At 34.3% G+C, this 27,482-nt stretch overlaps 1 protein-coding gene across 1 annotated transcript in view; it reads left to right on the top strand.

Moving 5' to 3' along the window:
• Positions 1–27,482, top strand: part of LOC128871683 (collagen alpha chain CG42342-like) — a 151,738-nt gene that overhangs the window by 118,252 nt on the left and 6,004 nt on the right. The window contains exons 9-16 of the mRNA XM_054113632.1: positions 8,129–8,488; positions 8,557–8,625; positions 8,701–8,796; positions 8,887–8,931; positions 9,400–9,462; positions 26,334–26,360; positions 26,427–26,480; positions 26,903–27,100. Of these exons, the coding sequence (XP_053969607.1) occupies positions 8,129–8,488; positions 8,557–8,625; positions 8,701–8,796; positions 8,887–8,931; positions 9,400–9,462; positions 26,334–26,360; positions 26,427–26,480; positions 26,903–27,100 (912 nt within the window). The remainder of the gene's footprint in view (positions 1–8,128; positions 8,489–8,556; positions 8,626–8,700; positions 8,797–8,886; positions 8,932–9,399; positions 9,463–26,333; positions 26,361–26,426; positions 26,481–26,902; positions 27,101–27,482) is intronic.

The following is a 27,482-nucleotide window of genomic DNA, read 5'->3' as shown; positions in this document are numbered from 1 at the left end:
TTTTTCATGTAAGCGATTGGGGAATTCTTAACTGCTTCGTACCACTATTTGATGAAATGAAATAGAAAAAGAGTTAAACATGCACGTACGGAAGTTATAAAAAACACTATTCTAAGCTTTAAATCTGTAGTTCAAAGAGCACTTGATTAAAGTATTTCCAAGGCAACGGATATGAAAGGAACAAGGATCATGCTCATAACTACTATTGAAATTAAAAAAAAAAATGGTTCCTCAGTTTTTTCACATTATTATTATAAAACTTCTTTCCTTAATTCTTAATTTAAAAAATTTTTAATTTCAAATTTTTGAGGATATTTTTTTTATATTTTTTTAATATTTTTTTAATATATTTTTTAATATTTTTTTATATTAATATTTTTTTTTTTTTATTTATTTTTTAATACTTTTTATAATATATATATTTTTTTAATTAAAATTTGTTTTTTCTTTTTTTGGTTAAAACTTGAATTTTTTTGACGTGATAACGTCTTATAATTCGATTTAACAGGCTGCACGCACGAAAAAATGTGTCGTTACCTTGCTCATTAGTGTTACCTTGCTCATTAGTGTTACCTTGCTCATATGTCGTTACCTTGCTCATTAGTGTTACCTTGCTCATTTGTCGTTACCTTGCTCATTGCATTGAATGAACTGCAAGCGAAAGCGCGGAACGAACGACAAAGCAAACAAAGCAAACGAACGGCAACGTTCGACATCTTGCTCTCTCCTACTTAAGTGAGCGTATATATGTATGTATATGCGCAAATGTACATATATAAATTCACGTATTTGTATTTGCATATGCCTTCTTATTGATTATTATTAATTTGATTCACTTGAAGAATTTAAAATAAAACCAAGTTTGTTAATAATACCTGTTGTTTTAATGTTATTATTATTAATTTTTTTATTATATATGAAGGAAAAAATGTATGGTAATGTTTACCACATACCTTATAAGATATGTTGTATAGTAATATATGTATATAAACATGCATATGCATATACAATTTCGCGCAATTTTCAAAAAGAATAAATCTATATGTAAAGATGCATACAAATCATATGGACATATCAAATATACGAATCTATTCCGTAGGCAAGCAAATGTAAGCTAATGTGCTTGAACTGCAAGCGAGAGCGCGGAACGAACGACAAAGAGCATAATCGGCCCCCGCGTTCGGCAACGTTCGACATCTGGCTCTGTCCTACTTGAGTGAGCATATATATGTATGTATATGCGCATTTGTATATAAATTCACATACTTGTATTTGCATATGCCTTCCTCCTGTGTGCATGGTACTCGTAATGAACCATTTCTCTGTTGAGAATAAACGATGATAGGAAAAATAGGAAATGAAAGGGAGTGTTTCAAGTGTAATGTGTCTTGAGAAAGTCAAATCGATGATGGTGCCTCTTAGTGTTGTTGACTTATTAACGTCTGATGCACAATCGAAATTGAACATATCTTTCATGAATTTGATAAATGTTTCGTCATTTTTCACGTTTGTGTAAATGTAACTTGACCTATTCCATTGCAATTCCATTTACCTCCTCCTCTATATCCATACAAAATATCTATCAAACAAATAAAATTAAAATTTTGTTTTGAAAATTGCAACCATTCCATCAACATTTTCTTATGACGTTGTCACGTTAAACTATCGTCAGTAAACCGACTTTACAGACAACCTCTTTTTGGTATAAAAAAGTATAAAAACATGTCCAAAATAACTGCATCACTCCCAAGGCAAAAACATTACCACCGACATTAGCGTTACCCAAATCATACCACGTGAAGGTCGTACGGTCGGGTATATGCTTCTTACACACAGGTATGTATATTCCCGATCCAATTGTTCCTAAAACGATTCAGTTGTTGCATTCTGTAATTCTACTAATCAACATTTAATTAAATTAAAAAGATAACTTGATAGCCCGAAAAGAATTTCGACGTCGATTTGCATAGTTTTGAAAGGTTGACGTTCGTTAAGTCACTTGCTTGATATTGTTTTCAAAACTATTTAAAGCTTCAAATGGCGTATATTGAAACTCACGTATTACTATATTTAACTGAGCATGACCATTTGAAAAATCACAAAAAATATTAAATTTTGGTTTGAGCACTTAATATTTCCACTAGTGTAAAACTATGTAGTTTGTTAGTACAAATTTCAGCAAATTATCATTATTGGTTGTTTTTTTTTTGCAAACAAGATGAGAGCTTTTAATTCTAAAATCAATTCATCGCGTCAAAAACGCATGGATCCCTGAAGTGAGAATCTGGATTGGCTGCAAAGTACGCTTCGACAATACGCTGTTAAGACATCATCATTTGATGAAAAACGCTTTCCACGCATGTGTTTTTAGGTTTGAAAACTGATACTAGGGACCAATACTGATGAATGCGGTAGATGATCCAACAATTTGAACTTTAATTCATGGATTTTAGTCATTGTTAAAATGCTCTTGTGACACGTTGCATGGTACTGATGAAGAATAATTTTTTTCTTTTGCAAACTGAGCCTTTTTCACAAAGTGTTTTCTTCAACTGGACTAAAACCCTCCAATAATATTCAGAATTTATTGTTTCACTAGTTGCAAGTAATGTGCAAACAAAATTTCTTTCGCATCCCAAGAAACTGACACATTCTTGGCAGATTTCTGGACATGTACTTGTTTCGGAGCCGAAGAGGCAGGTTCACAACACTCTTTATTTACTGTTTTGATTCACGATCATGATGATAGACCAAAGTCTCATCCATAGTAATGAATTGACACACAAAATCCAATTTTTCCTTTCGAAATCGCTCTAAATGTTTCTGAAGAAGCCGTATTCGAACGTATTTTTGTTTTCTTGGGTGCGAATGCGACTTCCATTGTGAACACAACTTTCTGAAACAATGAGATGCCCAAGGCTTCTACTAAATCTCTTTGTGTCCCTCGATGATTTTCCATTTCCATTTTCCTATATTTTTTTACGATTTCTGGTGTTGTTGCTGGTTTTGAACGTCTTTGACGTGGATCGTTTTCAGGGCTTGTACGATCACGTTTAAATTGATGGCGAAAAGTCCCTATACACTTTCAACATTCGTTCATAAATTTTCGTTGGTTTTAAACCTTCCAAAAATAAGAATTCAATCACCTTATTACTTAATTTTGTCATTGTAGAAAATACTGTGATACGTCGGTACTAAATGGCTTGTAATCAAAGATAGAATTGGCAGATTGAAATGAAACTTCACGTACGTTCATATGAAAAGTGTACCAACATAGCAAAAAAAAATGTAGGCTGGTAACAATGCCCTCTCTTGTCGAACCGCAAAACTTATTGACTAATCTATAATATAATAATTTTAACGCAAGAACTTATATTGTACAGTTTTAAATTAAAAGCAAATGCTTTTGATGTCATAATTATTTAATTTTGCTCAGAACAAGAATTTGCGTGTTACTAAAATACTAGCAATGGATTGGTGCGTGACTACCATTTGGAGTACATGATTCGAATCTCTGTGCATGATGCACTTAAATGAAGAAAACGTTTTTTCTAATAGCTAACGCCTAATAATAGCTCTCGGCAAACCTCTGAGTGTATTTCTGCCATGAAGAAACTGTAGGTGCTTCCATTTTTGGAAAAACACCGAGACGCACGCCAAAAATAAAATCAACAAAACGATATGGAGACATTTTTGGAGTATTACTTTAGTAGATATCATCATAATCATCTTAGTTTTATAGCCTTTTCATGGGGTGTATAAGCTGCTTGTAGCTTTCACGAAATGAACGATCAAACACCAAAGCTTACGCACTGTAAATTCTTCGCTCTCATTCGATAAACATTTAATCACATAAGTGATATTCTCTTTCCTCCACGTAAAATATCGAAAAACAGCCTGTACTAATTTTTAAATTTATCAAAAGTCCTCGGAAGAAAAGTGAATAGATGGCCGTTGTACATCCTGCGGTTACATGTCAGCAAAGTTGCGGGTAAAATTTTTGAAATTCTCGAAATTATTCTCTGCGTCCATTGTCACTGCTGCGCATTTTTTTCTACTTGTGAAGTTAATTTTGCATACGTACATATATATGTAGGTATGTCAGTAGGTATGCGGAATCTGTGGCGCTGCTACATCAACTGCAAAAAGCTTTTATTTTAATTTTTTTTACTGTTGCCTTGGTACGGAAACTCTTGTTATTTTTACTATACTTTAATAACTCTAAGTGTGCTTTGTATGAATTCACATCAATGTAAGTGGATGAATGTATGTGCATAGATACGTATGTGTGAGTGAGTTGTGGTGTTGCAGATAATGGTATGTGGTTTTAGCTTCTAATATTATTTTATTTTTGTTTTTTGGTGTTGGTACTTTTTTCATCTAGTGGATGTATTCTCTATAATAGACTTTTATATATATCGTTTGTTCTTACGCTTGTATTTGTATACGTACATACATACACATGCTTGTTTTTGCTTTTGCCTTGCTTGGCTTACTATTTCCGCCTTAAATTACACTTAGCAATCTCCCAAGTACTCAGCCACAAATTGACACAAAAAAGCACACAAGCACATTTGCATTCGTACATGCATATCATATGATAGGGTATATATGTATGTACTTATGTAAAATAAGAATTTTTTGCGCATGCAACTGCTACAATGTGATACTGTTGCTGCCTTCATCGCATCGGCTGTTCGTACGTTATAAACTCTTGGGCGGCAACAAGTTCCACAGGAGTAGGTGCAACTAATTTGCCACTTTCTGCACATGGGTTGTTAGGGTGGTTCATTTGCAATATAAGTAGATATGTACATATGGAACTATGTGTCTGTAATGAAAGCAATGCCTTTCAGGGTAAAATGCAGTTTGTGTAAAAAGGAATTTATTTTGTGTCACGTGCGGTCGTGTGCCCAAAAAGTGACATTTGTGCAACATAGTAACTTTTTCAGATATTCATATATGTATGTACATGCATATATGAATACATAAGTGATAAGCGTGCATACACATGCATACATAAATATATATACAGTTCTTAGCTGCATAGCCGCAGCCTTTCTCATATCTTACAAATACAAATTGCTTGCTACTTACGTCCGATCATGCAACAGAGTGTGTCAAATGAAGAAGGAAACTATAATTAAAATTCTGCAAATGGACTGACGTGGCGTATACGTTATGTAACATAAGTATGCTCATTAGGATGACACAAATACAGGTGCCGTTCTAAGGCACTCTGTGTTTTGGCACTAAATGGCTCACCCTCGGAACTAAATCGATGAGTTTACCCTTGAAGTATCTGTTGTTTATTACAGCGCATTGTGATGAGAATATGTCGGCTGGGCGAGAGTGTGCAACTCAGTCCAAAACCATCGGTCGGGCGCAATCGGTCTCAAAAACTCAACTCTTTACGAACAAGCTCAATAGAAATGTGTATGATTTCTCGGAATATTCACATAGGTACAAGCTTCAACTCCTTTAGCAATAAAACCAAACAACCATCCGCATCGTTAACATTTCTCCGTTTGGACCCTAGAGTAGTTTAAATTTCACGTCAGATGGGGTTGAAAAATCATCTAGCCTAGCGAGATGCATTTAATGGGCTCATTTCTGAGTGCACAACTCACACAAGTTTGCTGAGAAGTCAATGCATCTGAAGGAGGCAACAATTTAAAGTGGATGGTGGAGTGGAGTCACAATTTAAATTTTTTTAAAAGTACTACTGAAACCCTGAGATTTTAAATTTTTCGGTGGACGCACAGCCATGCCGTCGCACATCCTGTATAGCAGTCAATGTTTTCAATAAGAACACCATTTGATTGTTTCTTTATGCGACTCTATGTCAAGTAATCAAAGTATATTGGATGTGGTCTTCAATTTTTCTGAAATTTTGTTTATTTGTAGGCTTGTGGGCAATAAGAAGCTATATAACAAAACTTTATAATTTGAAGATTTATTCAGTATTGAACATATTGGTATGGTGCTCTTTGAAGTAAATTATCTTCGGTTCTTTGTAACTCTTTTATTTTTTTCCAAAATAAAATAAGCTTTAACAAAATTTGTGGGAAAATTCTTTTTTTTTGTCCATTTTGAAAAACCCCTCTGATTTTTGATTTTTATTAATGGTTCGCTGTACGTATAACTGTAAATGTAAACCGCACTATGAAACTTTCAGGGATCACTATAAATGGTCTCAGTTATTAATGAAAAAATAAGAAAAAACCTGGAGAGGTAAACAAATTTTACAATTTTAACAAAAGTTTTCACTAGAAAAGTACAAACTTCTACTACGAAACCTTCATGGATTAATGAGCATAGTCTCATAGCTATGAATGAGAAAAGAAAGAAGATAAAAACCTAGGTTGGTTTTTAACAACAAAAAATATTCAAAAAAGATTTATTCTTAAATATAGAAGTAATCCTAGAAGTAAAAAAAATTATTTTTAACAAAACACAACAATTATTTTTACCAAAAAAACCATTATTTAAAAAAAAAATATTCTTTTTAACGAAAAAAAAGCATTTATTTTTAGAATACTATGCATTTAAAAAAATTGCTTTGGAAAATTATTTTATTTTGTTGTTGAAAATATTATTAAATTTTTTTCTGTGATTTGTGGTGAACACCCCTACCAATTTTTTTTCTTCTTTTTTCATTCATAGCTGTGAGACTATGCTCATTAATTCATGAAAGTTTCACAGTGGAAACTTGTATTTTTTACTGAAAATTTTTGTTAAAACTGTTCAATATTTTTACCTCTCCAGGTTTTTGCTTTTTTCTTCTTTTTCATTAACAGCTGAGACCATGCTTAGTGATCCCTGAAAGTTTCATAGTGGTATTATTTTCAATTTTTTTTAACTTTTCAACTTTTATTTTAACTGGGCAGTTACATTCAAATATGTACAGCGCACCATTAATAAAAAAATGTGAAAAAAACTGAACAGTAGTGTTTTTTAAAAATGACACCAACAGAATTTTCTTCCACAATTTTTTTCCAAATCTCAAAATTATTAAATTTTTTTTCAAAGTGTATTCCGTTCACTTTTTATTTTTTTGTCAAGCCTATAAAGAAAATAATTATCAGAAAAGTTGAAGACTATATTACGCTCTTCTTTTTTTGCATATCCTCAAGTAAGGATCTCATACGGGCAAACCAGAAATTATTCGCCTCCTTAAGGTGAATTAAAACCGAGCCATTGGCGCATTAAGAACCCAAAAACTTTCACTAAATTGTTATAAAATTTGATTAATCAGACACGCCACTGCGTAGGCAGCCGAAACAGCCAAATGAATGATATCTTATTCCATAAATATTTGACTAGATTTTTTAATTCTCCTTTTAATAAGAAACTCTCATATGGATCACTCACATGGTTTATATGTATGTGTGCTTCTCTTCAATATTAAATGAAAAAAATATATAATCATCAAGTCCTCCACTACCAAGGCATCATACATGCTTACATATCTACGTAAAATGCTCAAAGGAACACACACACCATCAGCATGTGCAATCGCACACACACTTCCAAACATTTTCAGCTTTTAATTGTGGTTGCGATGAAACAAGCCGCACACACAGATTCATAGGTTTAATGCGTTGAAAATTTCTGCAAAAATTCGTTTTTCGCAAGCTTATTCTAAAATAACTGTATGTTTTCACTGTAGCGCTATATGTAGTTTTGTTTTTATTGTTGTGGTGTTAACACGGTTTTTGCAAAACAAAAGTAAAAAAACAAGAAAAAGTTATTAAAACAAAAATTACAATTACAAAATGGAAAGTTGCAATTAAGTAGGCACAAATAACAGTAAAAGTTGAAACATATTTACAAGTAGTATTAAGCTTCGAAGGCCTACACGCTTCGCAACACACTAACGCACATAAGCACACAAGCTCGCGTGCACATGAACACCCCGGTGCTCTTAGGCTGCACTGTAATACGCTTAACCGCCCTTTCAACTGCCAACCTGCTGAGTAGCCACTTCACAAAATTATTCTTTTTATTCCCTTGCTGCTGCTCCCACCTGTGCGTAATGCAAAACTGGAATGGAAATTTACGTAAATGCAACAATTTCAACTTCATCACCTACATCACACACACTATACGCAATACTTTGCTGCAGATTTTCGGTCCCGGTGGCGCTAAGGACGAAGACTATGATGATCCCCCAGTGCAACTGTTACGCGGCCCACCCGGTCCGCCTGGCATGCCCGGCAAGGATGGTCGCGATGGACGCGATGGTGTTAAGGGTGATGCGGGCGAGCCTGGAGAGCCTGGTTCTCTTGGACCACGTGGTTTGGATGGTCTACCTGGTGAGCCCGGTATTGAGGGCCCACCTGGTCTGCCTGGTTACCAGGGACCACCTGGCGAGAAGGGCGATCGAGGCGATATTGGACCACCAGGGTTGATGGGTCCACCCGGCCTGCCCGGTCCACCCGGTTATCCGGGTGTGAAGGGTGACAAAGGTGACCGTGGTGATTCAGTGAGTATACTGCAAAGTAACTTTGTTATTTTCCAAAATTGTACTGATCATAGCATTTCAACTAGAAGTATAGAAAAATGCGTCGGCGACAAGACGATGGAATGTCGGATCAGCCACATATGCCCACTATTGAATATGTAAGTTAATTAGCACTGGCATAGCGAATGAATTATTTACTATAAAATGCAATATTTTTCTTTGCTCTAATTTAGCTCTATGGGCCACCAGGGCCACCCGGTCCTATGGGACCACCCGGCCAGCCGGGTAAGCATGGAGAACGTGGCATGGATGGGCGTAAAGGTGATCCGGTAAGTTGATCAAGCAAGAACAGTGTTAGCAATGCGAAGTAGTTCTGCAAATACTAAATACTATGAATAATGGATTAATAATTGTTTCAGGGTGAGAAGGGCCAAAAAGGAGACCAAGGACCAATGGGTTTACCTGTAAGTAAAATTTTCTTTAACTGTTAAATAGCAAGTAAAAATTAAGTAAATGTACATTTGGTAAATTTGAGCATAGATTTCATCAGTAAATGCCAGAGATGCGAAATAAAATCTGACTGCCTCAATTTTGTGCCGAATAGAAAGTGAACCCAGTCTGTCAACTCAGTTAAAACGGCGGGCCTTCAACCTACACCTACTGATTTGATTTAGTTAGAATGATATGTAAATGGAAAATAAAGAATAGGAATCTAGGCCTAGCTTGTAATTAATGGCTGCAGGGCCAAATAACTCTTTACACAACATATAACAAATTACTTTCAAAATTTTTACTTTGAGAAAATTAGCAATCTTACAAGAAAGGATTTAATCCACATTTTTTATAGGAAACAATAAATTATATTATATAAAAACTAAACAGCAGCTTAGAACATTTATTTTACGAGTTTTAATAAATTTGCTTTTCAACAGGGTCCTATGGGTATGCGTGGCGATTCTGGCCCATCTGGCCCCTCTGGAAAAGCTGGCTTACCGGTAAGTAACTGCACTGCTCTTTGGTCTATTCATAAATATATAAAATTAATGCGAAAAATTTAAAAACATTTTAATATTATAACAAAATAGTTGTATTTCATATATAATATTAATTGGATTTAATAAAAATTAAATAAACTTCTTGTATTTCGAAATTTAATAGTTTGTTATTTCTTGGCTTAACATTTACACTAATATTCTAACTCAACAAATTTATTGTGTCTAACAAAATGGTAAATCATAATTTCTGTGCGTCTTCTTCTTCTTCTTTGTTTACTTCTAACAGGTGTGGGGCTACTAATTCTAAACAAGCAAAAATGCAAAAATGCAAACAGCAAATAACTGTTTATTAATGAAACGAAGTTAATAAAAAGCCAAAATAGCACATAAATTCAAGCCAATGCAAGAACGCTTTTAATAAAAACGAACACAAACACACACACCTGAATACAAATACGCACACAAAATCCAATAACAAATAGTACATATCCATAGAGATCCAAACACAGCCACACACAGCACACATATACACTCTTAAGAAAATATTTCTACACACATCAGCTTACATACATACATACATGTACTAAATACTTACAAACATAAGTAACTCAAGACCTTAAGCACTTCAAAAGCAAAGAAATATGGAAATAATGCCAAAACAAATATAATTTGTATCCCATTTGCAGTTGTGAAGAATCAAAATTATAACAAAGAACGAAGGTGAAATTTAGCTAACACGTTACAAATGCATATTTTTCGCAATTCGGGAATAAAAGAATTCATACTCTTACATCTAAGCGAAATAAAAAAATATTTAACACTGAAATCAAAAACAGGCTTGTGCTCATTGTTATTTGAACTTGTGAATTTAAATGAACAAAATATAAAAAAAAACGAAGTTAATGACTCACAAAATAAATTCCATTGAAATAGACACACCAGCATACACACTTAAACACCTTTACAACTAGGAATAGACATAAATGCAGAATTTTTTATATTTTTTTTGTATTATTATTATTTTTTTTTTGTTTTTTTGTAATATGTAAATACATAAATTTATATAAATACGTAATATAGCCATTTCAAACTAAGGAACAACTGAATTTCGCATTTATGTACAACTGAGAGGACATTTTTGCTCAACTATTTCATTTTTTTGTTATGGAAATTTATATTTATAAACAAAAATTAATTGCAACTTTTTAAGTTTTCAAAATTACGCAGACTATTTTACTAAGTTTAAAATTTAATTAAAAAAAAATGTATGCGCTATCATTTAAATGGCGGGATAAAAATCCGCTAATTACCAGGGTATTGCATTTTCTTTTTTGGTTTTTTAACATCAAACTGTACTCGTCTTCCGTTATTACGGAAGCTTCAAAACGCCGGGTAGGCGCGTATGCCATAACTGTCTGTTGCTTTGCAACTGTTAAAAATTGGTTTATCAAAACAAAAAATTTTTTTTAGTTGTTTTTTAAGTATAATTAATCGTTTGTCTTAAAGCAACGAGACGTATCAGGCTCAAGATAATTTTTTCTGGTTATTCACGCAATAAATTCTACAGAACAAATACCTCAACGACTCACAGCTTTCGGAAACAGCTCTGGCACCAAAAGTTTCATTAAACAAAAAAAAAAAAAACACATGACACAAACACACAGGCCGTAGTCCAAACTTTTGTTCATCAAACATTTAAATGGCTAAAGAAACTTAAAGAGCATTCTAGTTGTAATGCAAAAAAAGATATACCCTATGATCAGAAAGTACCGGGAATGTTTAATTTAAACGAACCGCGCACGTGGAAACCGGTCCATATTTTTTTCTTATGTTGATAGGACACATTTGTCACTTTTTAGAGCCATCGGATCATTAGTGTCTTCCTGGCGGCCGGAAGTTTGGGCAAACAATTCTTGGATTTTGCATGATGATTTCGCGCCATCGCACCGATCCCAAATTGTGCTAGATTATTTGACCAAATACCAAGTAAATACCATTGTGCAAGCACCGTATTCACCTGATATGGCCCCGTGCGACTTCCAAGTTGAAGTTACCACTTCGTGGCAGGAGATTTCAGTCGATAGATGAGATCAAAGAGAATGCGACGAAGGAGCTGAAGGCCATCCCTTTCTCATTTTTATTAATATCCTTGCTGCAAACCGTTTTACTGCTTCCCATTTCTCTTTCGAGTACAGCATTTGTGTTACAGGGTTATCTGGTGTGGGGACGACGCCGAGGACTTTTGCGAGCTCGAAGCGCTCTTCAAGAAATCTGGCGCAGTGAAAAGTCACGTGTTCTGCACTCTCATCTTTGCTGTGGCACTCTAGACAGGTCGAATTATCTTCTAGATTAAAACGATGGAGGTACGCAAGGACCAACGCCAGTTGGACACACCAAGTAAAGCCAAGTCCTTCTCCACCTGATCTTTCCTCTGCTACCACCAGCTGGTACCGCATCGAATACTTTCAGAGCCAATGCTTTCATTTCGCTGAAAGTATTCGATTTACTAGCACGCTATCTAGCTAACCCTATGACCAGTTAACCACATGAGCTTAGTTTAAAAGTATTCGTTTGCGGTCGAAGAGGAAGCCAGGCATTTTCACACTAATTTCAAGGGCATCATCAGCAACCTCAGGGCTGTAATTACCGCTTAGCCTACCTTAATTGATTGGGTTTTAAATTTCTCATTAGCACTCTGCGTAAGTCTAACACTTTTTCCTTTTCAAATTTTTCATTTACATAGTTTTGTTGAGCAAAAATGTAATTGATATGGTTTCACTAAGCAATCTTTATAAAATTTTATTTCAAATTGTTGTACATACAATATACTATATATTTACATATAATAAAGGCAATGCCTCAGTTGAATAGTTTCACTTGTTTTGGCTGTTCCCAAATTCACCTAAAATTACTTAACTTTACCATCTTACTTACATAACAACAACTACAAATTTATAAACTACTTATAGTAATACAGAAATCTTACGACGAATTTTCAATACACAACGCAATAGTTCAAAATACATATGTTTTCTAAACCTCTGAGCAAAAATATTCATATCATTTACGCATTTAACTTACTATAATTACTTATATAGAGTATATACTTATAAATATATACCTACTTACCTACAAACAAAAATAAATACAAGTATATACGAGTATATTATATATTAACTTTTTCTCTATTCAAAAAATACTGGAATCTATTTAAGAAATCAAGCCCTAAACAAGCTCTTAGTTTGCCCAAGAAAAAAGTGGAATTTAACGCTGTTTATACAACAAAGTGCTCGCGTGTTCAAAACTTAGAGTGAGTTTACATCCAGGCATGTGGTTTAAAAAGGTTTACAAGGGAAAGTAATGAAATATTAGTGAGGAAGAAAGGATCAGAAAAGCAGAAACTCGAATCAAGTGGCTGATTTCAATGGCGAGTCGCCAAATGAAAAAAGAATTTTGTTGTTAGAGTATGAAAAATCCCATTTCTATGTAATTAGGAAGGCACTCTGTATAGAGATACATCATCAAAAAACGATAGTACACAGTAGATCGATGCCATGTCAAGTGATCTAAGTGTTATATTATATTTGGGGCATTGTCGTAAATTTTCCCGAAAACTCGTTTTTGTTTTTGTAGGCTTGAGTGTGATGAGAAGTACCTACACTAAAAAAATGCTTAAAAAATTTTATAATTTTGAGATTTATTCACTCTTGAAAATTTTGGTATAGATTGTTTTAAAGTGAAATATCTTTGGTTATTTTTAATATTCTTATAAATTATCTTAATTCGGCCGCCGTAGTCGAATGGGATGGTGCGTGACTACCATTTGGAATTCGGAGAGAACGTAGGTTCGATCTCGGTGAAAGATCAAAATAAAGAAAAAGTTTTTTCTAATAGCGGTCGTCTCTCGACAGGCAATGGCAAACCTTCGAGTGTATTTCTACCATAAAAAGTTCCTCATAAAAAGATATCTACGTTCGGAGTCGAATTCAAACTGTAGGTCCTTCCATTTGTGAAACAATTTCAAGACGCTCGCCACAAATAGGAGGAGGAGCTCGGCCAAACACCCAGAAAGGGTGTACGCGCCAATTATATATATGTATATGTATACAATTTATTTTTGGTTTTTAGAAAAAGTGGAAATTTTTTTATTACAATTCTTACATTACCTTATGTAAAAATTTATTACCAAAAAAAAGTTTTTCAAATAAGTTTAATTTCTTATTCAAAATTTTAATTTAAAATTTTATAAATTTTTTTTTTATTAAAAAAGTAATTTCAAAAGTTATACATATTTATATTAATTGGCGCTTATACCTTTTTTGGGTGTTTGGCCGAGCTCCTCCTCGTATTTGTGGTGTGCGTCTTGATGCTGTTCCAGAAATGGAGGGAACTACAGTTTAAAGCCGAGTACGAACAGTAGATATTTTTATGAGGAGCTTTTTCATGGCAGAAAATACACTCATAGGTTTGCCATTGTTTGCCGAGGGGCGACCACAATTAGAAAACACTTTTTCCTTACTTTAGTATTTCACGGAGGTTCGAGCCTACCTTCTCCGAATTCCGAATGATAGTCAGGCACCAACCCATTTAGTGTTTTATAAACAATTTCTAAAAAAAGAAATTTTTGGAAATAAATTTAATTTATTATTCAAAATTTTTATATTTTTTTTAAGTCTTTTGATTGATAGCTTAGATTTTTAAAAAATTTTAGAAAAAAAAGATAAAAAAAATTGTAGTTAAATTGTTTAGATTTTTTTTATGTTTTTGATTAATAACTCATACTAATCAGTCAGCCCTGAAAGTTTTATAGTGGAAATTTTCATAAGTTTTCGAGTTATATTCAAATACGTACAGTGAACCAGTAAAATATCAGGAAAATCACGAAAGTACTGCTCTACTGATGAGCTAAGATATAGAACGTTGCAAATCAATCGACGCTTCAGTAGTATCGGGTGCGTTTTTAGCTGCATCGAAGAACTATCGATATCGATAACTATGGTTTAGCAGCTGAGTATGGTTAACTGTGTTGGCATTTCTGTTCAGCAAGGTTTGGCAAGTCATCATGAACCGTTTAACGCAAGAGCAACGCTTTCAAACTGTGGAAATTTGCTTTGAGCAAAATAAATCTGTTCGCAAAGTTCATAGAGCGAAGTGTTGAAGAAGACGCCGAAATTCCGACTCGTCGTCGTTCTTAATTTGTTGGCAATTGTCCTTCGACTACGTGGAAAATTTTACGTAAGGTTCTTGGCTTACCTCCCTACAAAATACAGCTCGTGCAATAATTGAAGCCAAATGACCATCGTTCACGTCGCATTTTTACTAACTGCGCTCACTTAGATTTATTATTCAGATTTATAGGAAAAAGTTTCCAAAAATTGGACTGATCAAATCATGGTCCATTTGATCAGTCCAATTTTTGGCAACTTTTTCCTATAAATATGATAGATAACTCGTAGCCAAGGTGGACATATTCCCGATTTCATATGCAAACAAATTTCATAAAATTATCTACCAGTTTAATTAAAAAAAATTCATTCCAACAATTTTCCTGTATTATCACCTTTTTATGTTTTCAAGCTCTTAAAAAATTGTCGGATAGTAAGCAAATGCACACTATTTTTCACTGGTTTCAACATTAAGTAACCTAAAATTTATTGATTTTATTTTTAAAATATTTTTACAATCTACTTCTTATATAATCAAGCCTACAAATAAACCGTTTTTCAGAAAACTTTACGACAATGTCCAAAATGCTTGGATCACTCGACATGAAATCGCCTAGTAATGAGCATTAAATAGCCGTTTCTATGTAAACTTACCCTTAGCATGCAGTTTTTTCAAAGCTATACTGTTAACGATTTACTATTTACGAATTTTCCCTCTACTTTTCATAGTTTATTAATGACAGTGATGAATTAATATACATAGGAGTACATACATAAATACACATGTAAATATATACATACACACAAGTACATGCTATGCAGTAAGATATTGAACAGAAAAATGGAAAGTCTATTGCTCGGAAATAGCCATCTGAGTTATTAAGAGTGGGTTCGAAAATTCGCATTTGTGACGTAAATATTTATAAGTGTTTTGTGTACCGTCCATGGGCTTTGTCTACATACATATACATGCAAATATAATTACATAAAATACAGACAAACATATGTTTCATGCGTATGTATGTGCAATATTGTCAAGCCGAAGCTTACAAGTAATCAACCAAAAAGTAGCAAACACACACGCACATATACATGCATATATGTAAATGTATAAACACATACAAACAAATTAGGTATAAAAATTTTAATTTTATTATACAATACATCCATACTTACATACATACATATATGAAAATATTGTGTAAGAGTCAAAAGTAAGGTCAAAGGTAAAATAACTGCTTGTTGCAATTTATTTATCTAAAAAACGGATCTATTTATTGTATAAAATAAAAAGCATACGCTAAAAGTGAAACGTGAATATGGACGTACAATATTTACATTCACACACGCGCATATACCAGCAAGCCATATACGATATTTCTTAAATCTGTAGTGTGAACAAAAAATTGATGCTGGAAGGGAGAGAATATTTTATCCACGAAAAAATGCTAGACAAAAAAAATATTATTGCAGATTTACAGCTCGACATAATTGATGATTGTACAATAATATACATATATACATATACATATATATTAATAATGCATACACACACGAAAGCATGCAGACATGTACGTTTGATAAGAGCGATAGGAAAATGCAGATGACTCTGATGTTTTTTCATATGTTTAAGATTGATAAATGAATGCATCTTCCATTTTACTAGATACAAAATTTGATAATATGACGGAACGAGTAAGCAGTTTCGCGTGGCGGAATGAAGGGAATTTACGTACTTGCAGGCGGTCCGCGTTCACGCATTTGTATAGTATGATATATGATTGTAGTTGTAGGTGGAAAATATACATAAATTGATATGGATTAGTTAGACAACAGTTAGCAAACAGATTTACATACCTAATTTATTTATGGATTCTTTTTTAATTTTACTTAACTTTCAAAAAAGTAAAGCTCGGAGGCCCTTGGCTCCACAGGGAGAAGAGTATAACAGTAAGTAATTTCTTCTTCTTTCTAAATTTCTGCAAAATCCGACTCTCTTTGTTATTGGAACAAAATCAGTCTTCTCACATTACATATTCAATGGTACTATTCCATCAGTAATACACTGAACTTTGTACAAGATTTATAAGAATTCGACAAATTTCAAAATTTTTACTCAGAATTTTTAGAACGAAATTTGGGTTCACTGTGGGATATTAACCATTAAATTTTAGTATAGAAAAGATGTGTTGCTTTTTCTCCATATAAGCATAAATGTCGGGCATACGGTTGTATGGAGAAAATGTACAAGAATTTCAAGGCAAAAAATTATCAAAGGAAATTTTAATCACTTCATAAGTCTGAATCATTATAATGGGTTATTCAATAGGTGCGCTTCAACTTTTTCCCGATAGGGAGGGCGAACGACGCAATATTTTTTATTTTTCGCTTGTCATTTGTAAACTTCATTAGTATACATTTCATCATGGAACGCTACACACTTGAGCAACGATTGCAAATCGTGCAAATTTTTTATGAAAATAATCGTTCTGTTGCTGCTACTTTAAGAGCATTACGGCCATTTTACGGTCCATTTAACAAGCCGTCCCGTTTTGGGGGTATGTGAAGTCATTGGTCTACAGTAACAAGCCGGCGACGATTTGTGAGCTCAGAGCCAACATTGGACGCGAAATTGCTGGAATTTCGGGCGATTTATTATGTGGTCGAAAATTGGGTTCAACGATTGGACTTCGTAAAACGTGCACGCGGTGGTCATGCAAAAGAAATCGAATTTCATACTTAAATGTATATGTTCAAACTCGATAATAAAAAAAAAATTAGTTAAAAAACCGTTTGTGTTTTATTCAAAAAAGTTCAAAAGTTGAAGCGCTCTTACTGAAAAACCCTATACTAGAATTTAATGGACTATAAAATTTCTTCTTCTTAATTGGCGCCATAACCATTTACGCGATTTTGGCCGAGTTTAACAAAGCGCGCCAGTCGTTTCTCTCTCGTACTAACCGGCGCCAGTTGGACACACCAAGTGAAGCCAAGTCCTTCTCCACCTGATCTTTCCAACGCAAAGGATGCCTTCGTCTTCCTCTGCTACCACCAGCTAGTACCGCATTGAATAATTTCAGAGCCAGAACGTTTGTATTCATTCGGACGACATGCCCCAGCCAACGTAGCCACTGGATTTGTATACGCTGCGCTATGTTTATGTCGTCGTAAAGCTCATACAGCTCATCGTTCCATCGCCTGCGATATTCGCCGTTGCCAACGTGAAAAGGTCCAAAACTCTTGCGCAGAATCTTTCTCTCGAACACCCCAAGCGTCGCTTCATCGGATGTTGTCATCGTAACGTTAGGACGAACATGATGACAGCCTTGTAGAGTGTTAGTTTTGTTCGTCGGGAGAGGACTTTACTGCTCAGTTGCCTACTTAGTCCAAGGTAGCACTTGTTGGCAAGAGAGATTCTACGTTGGACTATAAAACTGCGTCCCGCTAATTTCCCTAAAATTCTGATTACAAATTTTGAAATTTGTCGAATTTTTAAAAATTCTGTACAAAGTTCGAAACTTGGACTATTTGGGCATTAAAAAATGAATACGTAAATAGTCAAACATTGTCAGTATGTGGTGTCTTCATAGTCAAACATTGTCAGTATGTGGTGTCTTCACCATAATAGGAGTAGTGTTAACGAAAGGTGGTCACTATTGTTGAAATAGATCATAACACCTGCGTATACGTAAGAACAACAATAAATGACTTTTCATAGTTGCTCTAGAAATACAAATTGCAGCATAGTTTAATACTTCTGTTAATCATTGTCACATTGAATTATTGAATGTGATATGAGAATCCTCGAAATAGATTTAGCTTAAGAACAAATTCGGAATCGATTCAGTGCTGCTACTTACAAATTTCTGCATCTTCTTTTAAAAACAAAAAGCCAATTGTGCGCTAGTTTAGATTTAGAATGAACCTACACTGAATATGTGCTGTCATTCACTTGAAGAGGGCTCGACTTTGATTTTCCAGTTTTGATAACAGAAAAATAAATAAAAACATTAGGGATATGTTTGTTGTGGTTTATTTCTAATATTACATAAAATTAACCATCTCTTTTTTTATTACAATTTTTTTTGCCGATCCGACTACTTTTTTTAATATCATATAATAAGCATATGATTACGAACAAAGGGAAGAAAAAATTTTTACTCCGAATGACATTTTCATATAAAGCTCAATTAATAATGTGTGTTGCCAACTTTGTTAGTAATTTCCTTGTAAATTCAATTTTTGAAAGAGTCAAATAAAGGCCATAATTTAGCCCAAATTGATTTCCGCCTAGGCGGTATTATAGCGTTTATTGATCAACGCATATTCAGAGTCGAACGCTCTCTGTGTAAGCCATTCACATATATTCCCTATTGAATTTAGATCAACAGAATGAGGGATCATTCCATTGAAGCAACATTCCAGGTTCGAATACAGTTTTTTTCTGTCCACTCTGTATGAATAATAATTGTTAAAAAATCCAAGATACTGGCCCGAATATGCCTTTAAAGAAGAGAAATGCCTTTTTGAGCAAGTAGATGGCACAAATTGAAGCTCGAACGTTCCATTCTAGTTAACAGATTATGAATTAAACTCCCCTCGCGATTATGGTGACTCGTGAAATAGTGAGTTTTCTTGCAAAAATCATGATAAGAAAAGTTCACACCAACAGGCTCATCTAAATTAAATTGCTTTTCATCAGCAAATACAATTTCAACCCATTCACTTTTTCGTGTTGCGCAATACTGAGTAAAAGGAGGCCGAGCAACCTTACGCACTTTCTTAAGTGGGTTTTTTCTTCATTTTTAGTCTTTTGAAATACTTTGCGTTGCGTATAATTCGACACACTGTATCCACACTTGTGCCTTTATCCCAAATTTTACCAAATTTTTCAAGGAGTTCTATGTGAGTTTGAAGCTTCACGTACTATTCGTCGTTGTTCAGTAGGCGCAACTGCTTTCTTTGCACTTCCCTTCCCATTATTACCAAATCGAGTATCTGGACTGAAGCAATCCCCTCTGTCCCTATGGAAGTGCATCCAAAAACCATTAAATTTTTAACGGCCTTAGAGCAAAAGGGCACTAAATCATAACAGTAAAACATTGTGAGCTAATTCGTATCTCTTATTAGTTAATATTGTGGACGGGCCGTTAATGTAGAATTGAACAACAAAATATAATGTTAGCAATGCAATGGGCAGAAATTGTCCCTATTCAGTTTATCTATTCCAAATAATCGCCGAAGTATGCCGCAGTGTTGCCAGATTTTTTTTTTTTTTAATTTAAATTTCCAAAAAAAAAACTGTATATTCGACCAAAAAACTATAACCCCTAAAACGAATAGATTTTTTACAAGACTAATTTTTTTTTAATTTTATTAAACATAAATAACAAAAAAACAATTATTTAAAACAAAACTACATTTACAATTAAAGTTATACTGAACTAAATAAAAATGGTGTTGGAATATTTAAATCACATTTTGTTTAATGGAATTCAGTTTCATTATTGCTCATAAATTGCTTTGCTAATATTTTTATATAGGTATGTACATACATATTTGACTCGTCCCTTAATCTCGTACAATCTGAAGTTTTTCTGTTTCTGTCAAAACATGCTTCAAGACTTTATATTAAGAAGTTTTGTGTAATAAGAAATCACTTGCCATGGGAGGCGGCATAATTCTATAGATCCTTTTATTTGTACAAAAATATCTACACGCGCACCACAAATAGGAGGACGAGCTCGACCAAACACCCTGTAAAGATTGAAAGCGCCATACTTTTTTACCTAGTTCACTCCTCTCGGAAGCCTAGGGCCTCGTCAAGACACTTCAGTCGTACATGGTTCTGTGCTGTTGTTTTCGCATCGTCTCATGACATGTCGGCATCTGTCGACCTTCTCCAAGTATTTTTTGGTCGACCGCGACCTGTGCTCCTTTGCGGGTTCCAGTCCAGTGCCATTCTCGTGATGCTATCTGGTGGTTTTCTCAATGGGTTTCTCGTTCGTTAATCTCCACAGTGCGTCGTTACTGATGGTATTTGGCCAGAATATTCTGCAGATGATGCGGAGGCATTTGTTGATGAAGGATGGTATCCTCTGTATGATGGTGTTAGAGACCAGCCATGTTTCGCTTCCGTATACCAATACGGACTTCGCGCATGAGCCGAATATTCGTAGATTAGTGCGCCTAGAGATTTGCAAACTCCCCCATACCGTATGCATTCGCCCGAATGCCGCCCTTGCTTTGTTTAGCCTGCAGTTGACATCTTCATCTGCTCCACCATCTGCCGTGATGATACAGCCGAGGTAGCAGAAGCTTTCAACGAATTCCACCGGGCATCCGTCAACCAACATCTGCCTTGCGTTATTGTGGTTAACTCTAATAGCCTTGGTTTTGGCGATGTTGTCCGACAGTCGGACAGTGTGTGCCAGCGCAACTAGTTTGTCCGCCTTCGCTTGCATGTCTGAGAGTTTGTGTACGGAGAAAATGCCGAAAATGCACCTCTTTATTCATTCACGAAGCTTTGTGTTATCATTAATATCTGCAGCGGTCACTGATCAGTTTTATCAAGGGCTAAGAAAACTCTTCAACACAACGAAAATTTACCCGTCTTGAAAATTGAAAGTAAAGTTTATAAAATTTGTCTGACTTTTTTTCATTTCGTTTAAAAATTACGTTTTACTTTACTGAATTTCAGTTATTAAAAATTAGATAATTAAGATTTTCGTAGGCAATAACAGTAATAATATATATCTTCAACATCTTATTGGTTTCAATGACATCTCAATAATATGTATAAATATTGAAAAATAAGAAATAAATCCAATACTTACAAAACTACAGATAAGAAGTGTATTAAAAAAAAAAACAAATAAAACAACACTGAAACGAAAAGTGATCTAGCTATGCAAATAAGAAAAGAAAAATTTACTCAAAAGAAGCTTAGAATGTAAAGAATCTATAAATATAAATTGCAATAGCAACAAAGGCAATTAGGAAAAACCACAGTATAGAAAAAACTATATATACGAAAATTTCCTTGTATGTTTCGATGTCAATTGAGTTCAATTAGTCAACTTTCGAATCCACCAAAGCAAATTAATTGGTGAAGCAAATGTATTTAAAAGCAAAAACAAAAAACAAAAAAAAAAAAAGAAACAACAAAAAAATATGTATCAATGTCAATTCCTCTCGCTCGTTCTTTAACTCTCTTAAAAATATTACTTTTGTGAATAACAAAAATACTTATACAAATTTATGTAAATAACTACAATAAATTAACCCAAAAGGAAGGCATGATCCTTTTGCCTATACAAAAAACGTCCAAAAATGAAAAATTTCACTAATATCTTGAAAACAAAAAGAAACTTAATTTCCTTAATCACGTCAAAGCATAACTTTCCAGATATCTCTTAGCAACGTCTATTTGACTCTTAACAGCCTCCTAAGATTTCTTAACTTCTCTCTAACATTTACACGCTCTAATACATATGCATACAAACATATACATACATACATGTAGACACTTATGTTCTTTGCTAGTTTTAGGCTAGAATAATGAAATAAAACCAACAAAGAATACCTTTAAAGATAATAATTACGATTACATTAAACTAAAAAGAGTAAAAAAGTAAAAACGTAACAAACCGCAAGAAAAAATTAATAAATATTAGATATAAAAAAAATTATTGATACTGTATATTGTTAATATGTTTTTAATTTCTCAAATTATACTTATACATAATTAATTATAAAAAATCAAGAAAAAAAAAACCATATTTTTTGTGTGTATCTGTGTAATTTGTATTTCTAAATGTCGATTATGCATACATACAAACATATAAAACTAACAGCAACAAGAAAATTTTAGTGGAGATTAAAATGCCATGCTACGCTTATGCAACGCATAAATACATATTTACAACTACACACTCATATATATACATGCATATAAGCTGAAAGAGATAAATAAAACGAAAAACAAAGTTGCCATTGGAATGTATTGCATTTTGCGTAAAAATTTTGCCAATTGTTTTTTAAATTGTATTGCGCCAACAAAGCATAAGCATATATGTATACATACTTACGCAAACAACAACAGAAAGAACCAAAACAATTACTAACAAAAACAAAAACAAAAAGTATAAATATTTAATATAAATAAATGAATGCAAATTATGCTGCATTGAAAATGTGAAAGTGTTTTATGGAATTTAATGTGAACATTTTCAAATAATTTTTTCGTGCATTGCAAAAATAATAAAAAAATGAGAATACTGAGTTTTTTACAAATAACCAATTAACTCTTTTTATTGGTATTGCATGGAGCAGATAAGTGCACTTACATACATACATATGCATATTTTATATAAATGACACTCTTTCAACTGAATAATCAACAAAAAGGCACAGAACTTTCCCTAATAGTATGTTTCCACGCGCATTGCCAATTACATTGCGCACTATTTCAATTACTATTGCGAATCGGTCTGTTTACACGACATATTCTTAATTTAAGGGGTCCCGGTGGTCTAGAGCTCGAAAGTTTAGGGTATTTTCAGGAATTTTTTTTACAATAAAAAAATTAAAAGCGAAATTAAAATTGTTTAGTGTTTTTATTTAACTTCTTTTAATGCAAAAATGAAAAAAAAAATTAATTTTTATAATCTTAAAAATGGCGCTGAAGTTGACCCTCCCGAAAAATTGGACCTGGACGGTGTTGTTCATTTTGGCTCTTCTATTTATATGAAACACGGAAACCAAAAAAAATTATTAATCTCCTACCGTACCCGTACTAGTATAAAAAAAATTGACAAAATGGCGCGATTTTGAATTTAACACTCTAAAAATCGGGGGTTTTCAGTTTTTTAATAAAAAAAAACGAAATAATTGAAATAATGATTTGATTCTAGTACAGGCGAAAGCCATTGATGTTGTGAACAACATATTAAAATTTCAGACGATTCGGCTGAATAGTTTTTTTTGTTTTTCTAAACACCAAATGAGTTTAAAGTTTGAGGCACAGGGCGCGCGGAGCGCTGTAGAAGCTATAATATTGGGAATATCCGCATGAAAATTTCACAGTATATTCTTAAGAGGCTTCAGAGGCTTCAAAAAATCAATTTTTTTTTTGCATAAATATCTTCCCAAACTATCCAAGAATGTGTCCTCAAAATTTCAGAAGCAAATTCAAAATATTTTCGAAGTTACAGAAGAAATATGAGCAAGCGTCGAGCAGGTATACGAGCGGCCGGATCGCTCGAAGTGCGATTTCTCTTTTTTTTATTTTTACGATTTTTCCTAATTGGTGGGAAAGATACGGAAAAAGTTAAACGTCCTATCGAAACGAGATAACATTGGTTGTATTCAGAATTAAATTATCTTCTAGTTGAACCTAAAAACCTTTAAGAAAGTTATGATTAACCCACTTTTTAAACACTCTAAAGTGAATTTGTTTTTCCAAAAAAATTATTTTTTTTTAATTAGCGAAAAATTGTTGAATTTCTCACTTTTTGTTTAATTTTCTTGGTTTAACTAAAAGCTATGCTATACTAAAATACAATTTTTTTGGGTTTTTGGTTTCTGATGAAAATTGCGACCTGCATCTTCCCGCCGCACGACACATGCACACTCGAGGCGCCTCGGCAAAATGCTTATACCAGGCATAATATGACATATATTTTAATGAAAAAGTTTGAGAAGACTGTTGAAATATATAGCAATAAAACCTGAATTTTTCGTTTCAATCGAATATTTCTTTCCTTCCCAAAAAAATCCACGAAAAAATCGATTTTTTGAAGCCTCTAAAGCAGGCTGCCCCCTTAAGGTACCATACTTTCGAAATATCGAAAAAACAAAAAAATCGATTTTTTGAAAATTCTAGACCATCGAGTCCCCTTAAAGTGACAGTTGTCATGTTCTTCAAATTCCAGTTTCGGTAATAATTGATAATAATTGATACCTACAATTTGTAAAAATGACTTCGACTCATCCCTAAGTTGCATTGAGTCAGTCCCTAAAGAATATAAAAGCACTCCAATAAAAATAACGCCATAACCTTAACCGTATCTTAACCAAAATAATATTTACTGTCACCTATTGTTGGTGCCATAGCCATATTTTTTTTTTTTTTTTTGCGGATGAGTAGGTTTAAAATGCCTAACGCATCATCAAAGCTGCCGACGCAGGAATGGTATGTACGGAGACTAAACACCTCCCCTTCGGCACCGTCTTCGCATTGCTTCAGAGTGGCCTTCCATCATCCTCATTACAAGGTATATGCTTGTGTGCTGCTTTTTCATCCGGAGAATTTTTTCTAAGAAACCACTGATGATTTCCCACGTTTCCTCGCTGCTATCATCTTGTCGATTACATTTTCAATGGTTATGGGACCGTCTGCATTCTCCAACGTTCGACGTTCTTGTTCCCAACGCATGCATTGGAAGAATGAGTGTTCAGCGTCATGTTCGGCGGTATCGCCGTATATGCATGTGGAGTATTCGCATTTTCCTAATGTGAAAAAATATTTCCGAAAGCATTTGGGTTATATAAAATTTTCACCGCAGTTCCCGCTGTACCATGTGGCGACGTCTTTTATTAACCTGGCCGCCCATCTGCCGCATGCTTTGTTTCTCCAGCATTCTTGCCATAGCTTTATCGTTTCGCCCTTTATTTCACGCTGTTGTTGTAGCAGCATAAACATTCCCCATATTTACATACGGGGAATGCTGCTGGAGTGACAGTCCTTGGCCGGATATAAATCCGGGTCGTTTCGGTAACGAAGAACCGACTGTCGTGGAAACGTTTATTTCACGCTCTCTGCAAGTTTGCTTACTCTTTCTTCCATATCCTCGTTATTTAATGTCCACAACGTTTTCCTCTCAACGGCTAGTAAATCTATCGATATTGAATCGCTGATCACTTAAACAGTTGGCCCTTATACTCGGTATACGGTACGCAACCTTCAGAGCTGCCGTTCGTTGTACCGATGCTAGGAGCTTACACCGGTGATTTGCCTTTAGCGCATTTGCCCACAGTCCAACTCCGTATAAGAAAACGGAGCGCGGGAGAGCCATCATTATTTCTAGTCCCCCTATGTTTGTCTTCAATCTACTGAGTAGGGATGCCATCTTCGCGGCTTTCTCTGCTGCGTCAGCTGTTTATGGTTACAGCGAAAAATTCTAAATTCAGTTGGCCTGAACGGTTACGGTTATGACTACGGCATTATGACATGCCACCTCTAATCGATTACAGTAGAGAGGTTTCTTAGGCTCGGAGGCCTCTTGTGATACCACTTGTTTGGCTATATCCCAAGTCTCTCTCTCACTAATTCCCGATGTGTAATTTTAATAACAGTTCCTGGGAACGTAATTTCGTTTCCTAAAACAATTTCGAAGAGCTCCTTGACAAGAAAATTTGTTTTTATGATTTCTTTTTGCCATTTACTGCTTCCTTCGCCTTTTTGAAATTTTTTTATGAGTTTAGTTTCTTCTTCTTTGCTTTGACTTATTCATTTTTAGTTTCGGTTGCTATTTTTGCTAACACCAATATGTAATATAAAATACACTACTAATTCCAACCTAACGGGACAGCTTATCGTGACTAAACACATGGTATTGTATATATGTACATATGTATATAGACATTTATGTTTGAACTTTTATTTTTTTATAAATTTTTTTCTATTGTTTTCAACTCTTATAGGGTCCACCGGGGCTAGATGGCATGAAGGTAAATAAATAATTCGAAAATTAATTGTGAAGAAAAATATTTTATAATACATTTTTTTCTTCTCAGGGTGCTCAAGGCGAAACTGGACAAAAGGGTGAACGTGGCGATCCTGGACTACCGGTAAGTACAAAATCTTCGTGTGAGAACCGAAATTAGTGCTTTTACTTTTTTAATGGTGAATGAACGTACACTTTTTTGAATATTTCTTTCCAAATTGCATGACCTTGGGCACAAGTCACCTACGTACATATACTCGTTTAAAATATTCTTATATATTATTCTTTTTTTTCTTATTTTTATTGCATCCGCACTATGTACAACAACAAAACAAACGTACTCTTATTGGAAAACAAAATGAACTAACTGTACACGTACAAACTTTTGTAATATCAACCGTAAAACGTTAAACAAATGTTTGAATTGCTATTGACCTCCCTCCCACAAACGTGTCTCAATGTGTAACTGTGTATTGGTATTTGTAACTATGTATGTATTTGTATGCGTTATGGCTACTGTTTTTGGAATATGCGCGTCTATAAAAGGGCACTGATGGCATACCCGGCCAAGAGGGGCCGCGTGGTGAGAAGGGTTCACGTGGAGATGCTGGACCGCCAGGCAAACGCGGACGCAAAGGTGATCGCGGTGACAAGGGTGAGCAGGGTGTACCCGGACTGGACGCGCCTTGCCCACTGGGTTCTGATGGCCTGCCATTGCCGGGTTGTGGTTGGCGACCACCAAAGGTTAGCATGAAGTCGAAAATAAGAAGTACAATAACACAAAAAAATAAAAAAAATTAATTCTAATTCAAAGTAACTTAGCGAGTAAATAAATTGTGTTGGTGTTGGTTTTCAAAATTTTTGGCGGGCTTTCTAGTTTTAGTAAAGCGTAAAAGCTGCATGTTTAGCCTACAGACCAACCGTAGCACATAACTCACTTATTAATTGGTAGTTTTTATTTGCACTGTTGAAATTAATGCCGTACGCACACACACATGCACACTAATTAAAATCATCTCTAGGAGCCTGTCATCTCCACGCCCATACACAAAGATTATCTGCCCGATGTGACAGCGCCCGAAAGCAATACCAGCGACTACGAGGCAGAGGAAGAGGAGGATGAGCA

Source organism: Anastrepha ludens, chromosome 2 (assembly GCF_028408465.1).
Source record: "Anastrepha ludens isolate Willacy chromosome 2, idAnaLude1.1, whole genome shotgun sequence".
In the NCBI taxonomy this organism is placed as follows: domain Eukaryota; kingdom Metazoa; phylum Arthropoda; class Insecta; order Diptera; family Tephritidae; genus Anastrepha; species Anastrepha ludens.
Note: the sequence above shows the minus strand (reverse complement) of the source record. Positions and strands in the feature narration are given on the sequence as shown.